The 10,000-nt window shown below is 40.5% G+C and overlaps 2 protein-coding genes across 2 annotated transcripts in view; one reads left to right on the top strand and one right to left on the bottom strand.

The window, feature by feature from the left end:
* The window catches only part of LOC113803133 (heme-binding protein 2), a 4,285-nt gene extending 1,646 nt beyond the window's left edge, over nucleotides 1-2,639 (bottom strand). The window contains exons 1-4 of the mRNA XM_070141443.1: nucleotides 2,622-2,639; nucleotides 1,384-1,437; nucleotides 1,166-1,225; nucleotides 712-835 (exon numbers count right to left, since the gene is read on the bottom strand). Of these exons, the coding sequence (XP_069997544.1) occupies nucleotides 712-835; nucleotides 1,166-1,225; nucleotides 1,384-1,434 (235 nt within the window). The 5' untranslated portion in view covers nucleotides 1,435-1,437; nucleotides 2,622-2,639. The remainder of the gene's footprint in view (nucleotides 1-711; nucleotides 836-1,165; nucleotides 1,226-1,383; nucleotides 1,438-2,621) is intronic.
* Nucleotides 2,640-5,015: 2,376 nt separating this feature from the next.
* LOC113803136 (heme-binding protein 2) lies at nucleotides 5,016-9,277 on the top strand. Its single transcript, XM_070141442.1, has 7 exons — nucleotides 5,016-5,037; nucleotides 6,212-6,265; nucleotides 6,424-6,483; nucleotides 6,815-6,938; nucleotides 7,727-7,901; nucleotides 8,513-8,626; nucleotides 9,006-9,277. The coding sequence occupies exons 2-7, from the start codon at nucleotides 6,215-6,217 to the stop codon at nucleotides 9,073-9,075; spliced, it is 594 nt and encodes a 197-aa protein (XP_069997543.1). The 5' UTR covers nucleotides 5,016-5,037; nucleotides 6,212-6,214; the 3' UTR covers nucleotides 9,076-9,277.
* The last annotated feature ends 723 nt before the right edge of the window (nucleotides 9,278-10,000 follow it).

Raw genomic sequence — 10,000 nt, 5'->3', positions numbered from 1 at the left:
GTGTGGCAACGGGAGGGAAACTGTAAGTCTGACAGATATGTAGAAACGCATATAAACATGTGAACTTGCATACGCATATATGTGTATCTTACAAGCCCGCACCCGCACACACACACACACACAACAAAAACAAACAAGCAAAAAACGTACAGCTAAAGTGCAAATGATAATTAATGGTTCCACATAACAGGATTTCAAACTTACATTTCAACATAACATGATCATCATGTAGTACTGGAGCCATAACAAATAAAGAATTTCACATTCACTGTGGAGTTATAAACCCCACACACCATTTTCTGATGTGAATGGTGAATTATGATGAAACCAGTCATACCATGACAAACTATTTTCGCCAGTGGACGAAATTACTTACGAAATCTTTGGTGATATTTACGTCAGAGCAAAATCTTACTGAATCGTTCATTGCAGCGAATAATGAATTATACTGAAGCACACACGAAGCATCATTGCAGCCTTACCATCCATCTTCTTTTATACCATGTTCTACGACGAAGAAATGTCGCAGTGAAGCAGACGCACAGCCTTACCTGTTTTCACTCACTTTCCTTCTCGCCTCAACAATGAACAGTGAATCATAACGAAGCACCAAAGCAACCTTAACCATCAGCATTCACTTCCTTCACGCCAGCCTCTACAAGGACCAACGGATCCTAACGAAGCACACACGAAGCCCCGTCACAGCCTCACCCTTCTCGTTCTCGCCCGTGATGTAGCCGAAGAGCTTCATGAAGCTGGTGTACATCTTGGGCCGCTTTCGCATCTCGTCGTGGCACGCCCACTTGGCCGACTCGTACACCCTCAGCTCGTACGACTGGGCGGGAGAAGGGAGGCTTTAGTGGGTGTGGCTTAGTTTCCGGTGGATAGTGGAGGTGGGCGTTAGGTTTTACATAAAGGTCTTCTCTTCATCCGTGTACTTTATCTTTCTCTCTGTTTCCCTCTCTCTCTCTCTCTCTCTCTCTCTCTCTCTCTCTCTCTCTCTCTCTCTCTCTCTCTCTCTCTCTCTCTCTTCCTTTTTATCTCTCTCTCTTTCTTTCTTTCTTTTTTTTTTTTATCTCACTCTCACTCTCATTCACTCACTCTCTCTCTCTCTCTCTTACTCTGTTTCTCACCTTATCTACGATCAATACAATAAAATTCTCACCCCAGCATCTTTGATAACAGTATACGGTGCAATCTCCTCCGGTTCTGCGTCGTCCAGATCCTGAGATAAAAAAGTAACTCATTAAATTATCTTCATGGAGATTAATACTAACTTCACATATCCTCATTCTCCTCATTATTCATTCTTACTTGCATTGACGCATATTCCACGCAAATGGAAAGATTTAAAGAAAATTTAAGAAAGGAAATAAAACTCACGAAGGCTAGAGTGACAGCCAGCACGGCTAGGCAGACAAGTAGCTTCTTCATGATCTGCAAAAATAATTATCATTATTGATATTATCATTACTGCTATTTCATTAGTATTATTGTTACTGTTATTATTTTCCTTATCATTATCATCTGCATCATTATCATTGTTCCCCTTCTTATTTCCAATATCATTATAGTTATTGTTATTATTGTCCTATTTTCATTATTATTATTATCATTATCAATATCATCAGCATTATCATATTTGCGTGTGTGTGTGTGTGTGCATGAATAAGTTTGTACGTGAATGTTTTAGCGTTTTTGTGTGGTTGTTTACACTGTATATATACATATGTGTAAGTGGCATATTGAGATGGAGTTATATTGCAAAAACCAACAAAGAAACAAATTTAGATAGCCATCTTGGAACGCAGAATATGCAGCCAAATTTGATTTCGAAACTGAAATATGTAAATCAATTCCCCGAATGAATAAGCAATAGGTCTAGATATGGTGCAGCTTGAGATTTCAAAAGACATCTAGAAGGACGATCGAGGAGGAAGACCTGAATCCTGAATTGATGATAGTGTTTAGTAAAGCCGCAGATGAAGTAGGAAGAGCAAATAAATTCGAAAATAACGGTCAAGGTTTGCAAACGAGGAGGAATAAGCAACTGAAAACAAGCAGATTAGAGCAGATATAGATGGATGAAAAAAAGGAGAAAAAAAGAAAGTGAGCGTGCGTCTCTCTATATATACATGTGAGGAGAAACACAAGAATTGGCCAGCCGTAAACTGACGTCAGAGAAAGAGCGAAGGACCTCATTTAAAAGGCTAAATAGGACAAAGTCGGAAAAGAAGCAGAGAAAAGAAAATTAAAAAGAGGATGATAAATTCAGCAAAATAACGCTATATGAATATGCTTGGATTGAAAATAAATCCGACAATAGAGATTGCATATTAACATACCTGTTAAAGAAAGCAAAAGTTACAATATGCCTTGAGTTAGACTATTTGCTTTCCTTTCGTAAATTGAAAGCACGACTTCCAGAAACATGTTGCAATGCGGTTCTCACTCTGACTCACAAGGAAGGAGCTCGGGAGATATTGCGTCATTTCGCTTACTATCAAAACCTGCAGACGCTGGTCTCGAGAGTTCCTACGAACAGATTCAGTGATCTCGTTCTCTCTCTCTATGTATGTGTGTGCATGCGTGCGTGCGTGCACATGGTATTTCTGTCTTACCTTCAAATCCTTTGGTTTCCCGGCCTGTGACTGAGCATTCCCCTGAAGTCCTTATATATCCTTTCCCTTTCCTCCCCCCGCCTCCAACCTTCCCCATTTACCTCTCCACCCCCCCCCCCCTCCGAAGTCAGTGTTCACGACAACGCCTAATTGCCTGCTCTCCTCCCGTGTTTCCTGCCCTGTGTGCGCTGCTTATGCAACGGCGATTTTAACATCTACCGGCGCATTGCGTATGTAAGACGCACGGGATCCTGTTCAGAGGAAAATTCTAGATGTATTTTCTCTTTTAGCTGTTTGGTTAGTTTCACACACACACACACACACACACACACACACACACACACACACACACACACACACACACACACACGCGCGCGCGCGCACACATACACACACACGCGCGCGCAGACACACATATGTATAGCTTTGTATCAACTAATTATCCATGGCCAGGGGTCCCGCACTATTAACTCCCTTTTTACTGGCAAGGGTCACGTCTGAGCCTGATGTACCTCTTAAGTACAGTTCCCTTTGAGATGTGGCAGCGTGAAGTACAACTTGGGGGCAAGTTCTAGCGCGTCTCTCCTTAACGTTTAGATTAATCAATCTTAAGTGATCAAAAAAATAAAACATTGGAAAATACTAATTGATGAAACCAGGTAACACAAAGTAATAGTAGAAACGGTCCCTATAATCGTTGTATTAAACACCTGCCGTGAACAAATAAAAGTAAATTCAAAGTGAAGTGCTTTGCTAAAGCCTTTCGTTAAAAGCTGGATAAAAAGGGAGGAATCCTTAGTGATCCTCAAGCACGGCAGTTTAGAAGCGCTAAAGCTTCATCTCGAAAGAAAATGAAAATAATGACTTCATCTCGAAAGAAAATGACAAAGGCTAAAAGCAAGCAAAAGCACAGAAAAAATAAAATAAGCACATCATGTCCTGAGAGGATAGTAAATAAAAAAGATAAAAGTAAAGCTAATGAAATATAACTTAAGGCATCACAGTGTTGTTGTAGCTCTGACAACCGGCGTTCTCAGGTCAAAAGGGTTAATAGTGCATGCGCTGGCTGCCATCGGCTGACTATTTGGCGGGAAAATTGGGTCTTACATATACATTCTGTGACGTCATCAGTCACGTAAAATAATACGACGTAAAACCAGATTGCAATCTAAAAATAGCAGGTGGAATGTCGTAACATATATTAAGAGAAAAAATACAAATAAGAGGGAATAAAAACAATTTAGATGGACTTAAATACGACATTTAAAAGGCGTAGTCCCTTCACCCCAAGATGAGTCAGCAAGCAATTCATATCTTACGATATGAATTGTAAGAAAGAAATACCTGTAGGTGAAAAACGGTATCTTAAAATTCAGTTAGATAACCAATAACAACTAGTAATACAGACAGTAAAAGCGAGTGTATATATGAAAGCACAAAAACAAGCTAAAAACAGGCAGGACAGATGAATTGAGAAAAAAACGACAATGGTATAACGAAGACGCGACTCTGAGTGACACATCTGGGGGCGCGAGGGCTGCTGAAGGATGCAAATTAGGTACAGACGTGTCCTTACCAGTAAAAGCAAAGGGAGTTGATAGTACGGGACACCTGGCCATGGGTACGTAGTTCATACAAAACTATATATATATATATATATATATATATATATATATATATATATATATATATATATATATATATATATATCCATATATATATGCACATATACATATATGTACATATATATATATATATATATATATATATATATATATATATATATATATATATATATATATATATATATATATATTATTATGTGTGTATGTACGCGTGTGTGTAGAGAGAGACGCTCAAGCAATACGAATAACACTTACCTATAAGACAAACAAATGAAACAACTAAAAAAGAAAATACCTCCAGAATCGAATACGCAATGCGCCGGTAGAGGTTAAAATCGCCGTTGCATAAGCAGCGCACACAGGGCAGGAAACACGGGAGGAGAACAGGCAATTACGCGTTGTCGTGAACACTGACTTCGGAGAGGGGGGAGGGAAAGGGGGGAGGTAGGAGGGGGGATAGTGGAAGTTGGATGGAAGAGGAGGAAATGGGGAGGTTGGAGGGAGGATTGGGGAGGGGAAAAGGGGGGAAGGGGAAAGAGGGGTGGTTGGAGGGAGAAGTGGGTTGAGGTGAGGTGAGGTGTAGAAGAGGGGTAGGGGGCATTAGTGATATGGAGAAAGAGGGTTGGATGGGATGGGACAGGAGAAGGGGGAGGAGGAAGAATAGAATGAGAAGCAGGGGGAGGGAGATGAGCGGGAGGGAGAGGGGAAGTAGGAGGAGTCGAAGCTATCAGGATATATAAGGACTTCAGGGGAATGCTCAGTCACAGGCCGGGAAACCAAAGGATTTGAAGGTAAGACAGAAAGACCATGTGCACGCACGCACACACGCACACACATACATAGAGAGAGAGAACGAGATCACTGAATCTGTTCGTGGGAACTCTCGAGACCAGCGTCTGCAGGTTTTGATAGTAAGCGAAATGACGCAATATCTCCTTCCTTGTGAGTCAGAGTGAGAACCGCATTGCAACATGTTTCTGGAAGTCGTGCTTTCAATTTACGTAAAAGGAAAGCAAATAGTCTAACTCAAGGCACATTGTAACTGTTGCTTTCTTTAACAGGTATGTTAATATGCAATCTCTCTTGTGGGATTTATTTTTAATCCAAGCATATTCATATAGCGTTATTTTGCTGAATTTATCATCCTCTTTTTAATTTTCTTTTCTCTGCATCTTCTTTTCCGACTTTGTCCTATTTAGCCTTTTAAATGAGGTCCTTCGCTCTTTCTCTGACGTCAGTTTACGGCTGGCCAATTCTTGTGTTTCTCCTCACATGTATATATAGAGAGACGCACGCTCATTTTTTTCTCCTTTTTTCATCCATCTATATCTGCTCTGATCTGCTTGTTTTCAGTTGCTTATTCCTCCTCGTTTGCAAACCTTGACCGTTATTTTCGAATTTATTTGCTCTTCCTACTTCATCTGCGGCTTTACTAAACACTATTATCAATTCAGGATTCAGGTCTTCCTCCTCGATCGTCCTTCTCCTATATGTCTTTTGAAATCTCAAGCTGCGCCATATCTAGACCTATTGCTTATTCATTCGGGGAATTAATTGACATATTTCAGTTTCGAAATCAAATTTGGCTGCATATTCTGCGTTCTAAGATGGCTATCTAAATTTGTTTCTTTGTTGGTGTCTTTTGTAATATATCTCCATCTCAATATGCCACTCACACACACATGTATATATACAATGTAAACAACCACACAAAAACGCTAAAACATTCACGTACAAACTTATTCATGCACACACAAATATGATAATGCTGGTGATATTGATAATGATAATAATAATAATAATGAAACTAGGACAACAATAACAATAACTATACCGATATTGGAAATAATAATGATAACAGTGATAATGATGCAGATGATAATGATAAGGAAAATTATAACAGTAACAATAATACTACTGAAATAGCAGTAATGATAAAATTGGTAATGATAATTATTTTTGCAGATCATGAAGAAGCTACTTGTCTGCCTAGCCGTGCTGGCTGTCACTCTAGCCTTCGTGAGTTTTATTTCCTTTCTTAAATTTTCTTTAAATCTTTCCATTTGCGTGGAATATGCGTCAATGCAAGTAAGAATAAATAATGAGGAGAATGAGGATATGTGAAGTTAGTATTAATCTCCATGAAGATAATTTAATGAGTTACTTTTTTATCTCAGGATCTGGACGACGCAGAACCGGAGGAGATTGCACCGTATACTGTTATTAAAGATGCTGGGGTGAGAATTTTATTTACTTGTATCGATCGTAGATAAGGTGAGAAACAGAGTAAGAGAGAGAGAGAGAGAGAGAGTTAGAGTGAGATAAAAAGGAAGAGAAAGAAAGAGAGAGAGAGAGAGATAAAAAGGAAGAGAGAGAGAGAGAGAGAGAGAGAGAGAGAGAGAGAGAGAGAGAGAGAGAGAGAGAGAGAGAGAGAGAGAGAGAGAGAGAGAGAGAGAGAGAGAAAGTACACGGATGAAGAGAAGACCTTTATGTAAAACCTAACGCCCACCTCCACTATCCACCGGAAACTCTAAGCCACGCCCACTAAAGCCTCCTTCTCCCGCCCAGTCGTACGAGCTGAGGGTGTACGAGTCGGCCAAGTGGGCGTGCCACGACGAGATGCGAAAGCGGCCCAAGATGTACACCAGCTTCATGAAGCTCTTCGGCTACATCACGGGCGAGAACGAGAAGGGTGAGGCTGTGACGGGGCTTCGTGTGTGCTTCGTTAGGATCCGTTGGTCCTTGTAGAGGCTGGCGCGAAGGAAACTGAATGCTGATGGTTAAGGTTGCTTTGGTGCTTCGTTATGATTCACTGTTCATTGTTGAGGCGAGAAGGAAAGTGAGTGAAAACAGGTAAGGCTGTGCGTCTGCTTCAGTGTGACATTTCTTCGCCGTAGAACATGGTATAAAAGAAGATGAATGGTAAGGCTGCAATGATGCTTCGTGTGTGCTTCAGTATAATTCATTATTCGCTGCAATGAACGATTCAGTAAGATTTTGCTCTGACGTAGATGTCACCAAAGATTTCGTAAGTAATTTCGTCCACTGGCGAAAATAGTTTGTCATGGTATGACTGGTTTCATCATAATTCACCATTCACATCAGAAAATGGTGTGTGGGGTTTATAACTCCACAGTGAATGTAAAATTCTTGATTTGTTATGGCTCCAGGACTACATGATGATCATGTTATGTTGAAATGTAAGTTTGAAATCCTGTTATGTGGAACCATTAATTTTCATTTGCACTTTAGCTGTACGTTTTTTGCTTGTTTGTTTTTGTTGTGTGTGTGTATGCGGGTGCGGGCTTGTAAGATACACATATATGCGTATGCAAGTTCATATATGTGTATATGCGTTTCTACATATCTGTCAGACTTACAGTTTCCCTCCCGGTGCCACACACACGCTTGGTATATCATTCCCCTTCTCTTTACCCCCCTGCCTGTCCTCCCTCACCCCCCCCCCCTCCCTTCCCAAAGGCCAAACCATCAACATGACCGCCCCCGTCACCATGATGGAGGAGCCCCTTGACGGCGACGCCAACAGGTACCAGATGTGCTTCTACATCCCGGCCGCCCATCAGCTCGAGCCGCCCAAGCCCACTGACCCCAACGTCTACATTGAGGTCCGCCCACGCCTTACCGTGGCAGCCAGGTGAGGGTGGCTCCTGTGGGGAGGTGAGGGAAGGGTTGTAAGCGCATCATTGGTGTTGTCACCACCGTCGATTTTAGTTTGATTGGAATCGTTGTCTGTCGTTGCTGACTGTAATTAGGCAGAGCATACTAGTGTCGGTAATAATAGCAGCAGCAACAGAAAGAAGGAGAAAGGGAAAGAGATAGGTAGATAGATAGAGAGAGAGAATGAGGTAGGCGGGATAGAGCCAAAACCCTACCAATTATCTGTTAAATAACTGATTCGTAAAACCATCATGAAAATCACGGAAGAGTCGATAAGGGAAACGCAATCATCATGTTATATCCTTCAAGAGCAGCAACACCAGCGGTACTGATAGGAAAATACAAGACTATTTTTTCCCTTGTTAGACGCTTAAGAAAACGTGTACTTGGTAATGTAAGAATAACAGTAATCAATAGCATTTTGTACCTCAAAATCATGAAAAACTATAGTAAGTACAAATGTATCAATATCAGAAAATAGAAATCATCCCATCCCACAAAAATAAAGAAAGAAATCAAAACCATATCTGTATTTCCCCTATTTCCATACATCATTACTCCAACTCTTCCTTTTTTTCGTTTTTGCAGAACCTTCGGCGGCTGGGTGAGCAAGATGCGAGAATGGGTCACTCGTAAAGACGACCTGGAACGCGACCTCAAAGCCGCCGGGGAACAGGGCGTCGACTACACACGTTTCTACGGGTAAGAACAACATCATGCGTTGGCAAAAATTGCTCCCATATCGTGGCTTGTCCGACAGCTTTTTCACTTTATTTTGCGACCGTCCAGGGCTTCCTCCTTATCCCATCCCCCCCAAAAATAAAGGAAGGAAGAAAGAATAAAAGAGATATGGAATTCTAATAATTGTTAATGTTAGAGGATTAATTGAAATGCCACCAGGTTGTAAATGGTAATACATCCATAGAAAAACACTTGAATCTTCTACCAATGTCCTCTTTGACTCCCAGAAAAATGGTTTTGAAGACATATACTCTATATTTCCCCGTATATTCCAACGCAATAAAGAGAATGGACAACGAGGAACATATTGAAGTAAAAACACCAACTTTACCGTTCGCAGAGCTGGGTACGATTCCCCCATGAAGTACAAGAACCGGAGGAACGAGGTGTGGTTCGTCGTGGACCAGTAAGAACCGCTGCCGTGCTGGTTCCGCCCCGTCGACGACGTCCAAGAGCCGGACGCGATGGCGCTGCGCCGGAGGGCCTTCGGCGTCGCTTCCGGATTGCTGCTTCTGGAATGACGACCTTCTGCACCTGCAAAATTTTGCTTTAGTTAGAGTTCAGGACTGAAAAGTATTCAGTGATAACGAACATTTGGTGATCTGAATAAATTGTGATAAAAGTTTGTTTTTTCTCTCAAACCCCTTTCCTATGGCACACACACACACATACATATGCATGTGTGTGTGTATACATGCATATATACATATATACATACATTCGTATATATGTATATATATATACACACATACATATACGCATAAACACAAACTCACACACACACACAAACACATATATAAAAAAAAGAAGTAAAATGATATGGAGCAAAGAAAAAAGAAGATACAAAGAAAAAATATCGTATACAAGAGAGGGCAGATGGTAACGCATACGTATCTAATATTCATATCTATGAACTGTACCCTGGCTGGTGAACAAGGCGGGGGGGGGGGGGGTATATTTTATCTGTCTGTACGCACGGAACCACAAAGAAATGTTTAGAAAATAAAGAGGTACAGGATGATTTTGACAATGATAATGGTGTCGTTAATTGTGATGATATCAATAATGGTAATGGTAATCGTAATGGCACTGATAAAGATAATGATGATATAAGGAATTATGATAATAAGAATATAAATAAAATTATCATATTGATGAGAATGATCATGATAATGATACTGATAATGCTAATCATGATAAAAATAAAATGATTATGGTGGTGATGAGGAAGATGACAGTAACAATAATGGTAATAATAATAATGTTGATAGTAATAATATCAACAACAACAATGATGATAATGATAATAACAGCAATAATAGTGATAATACCAGC

This window comes from Penaeus vannamei, chromosome 28 (genome assembly GCF_042767895.1).
Source record: "Penaeus vannamei isolate JL-2024 chromosome 28, ASM4276789v1, whole genome shotgun sequence".
Classification (NCBI taxonomy): Eukaryota; Metazoa; Arthropoda; class Malacostraca; order Decapoda; family Penaeidae; genus Penaeus; species Penaeus vannamei.
The sequence above is the reverse complement of the archived record's forward strand: the minus strand, read 5'-3'. Positions and strand labels throughout refer to the sequence as shown.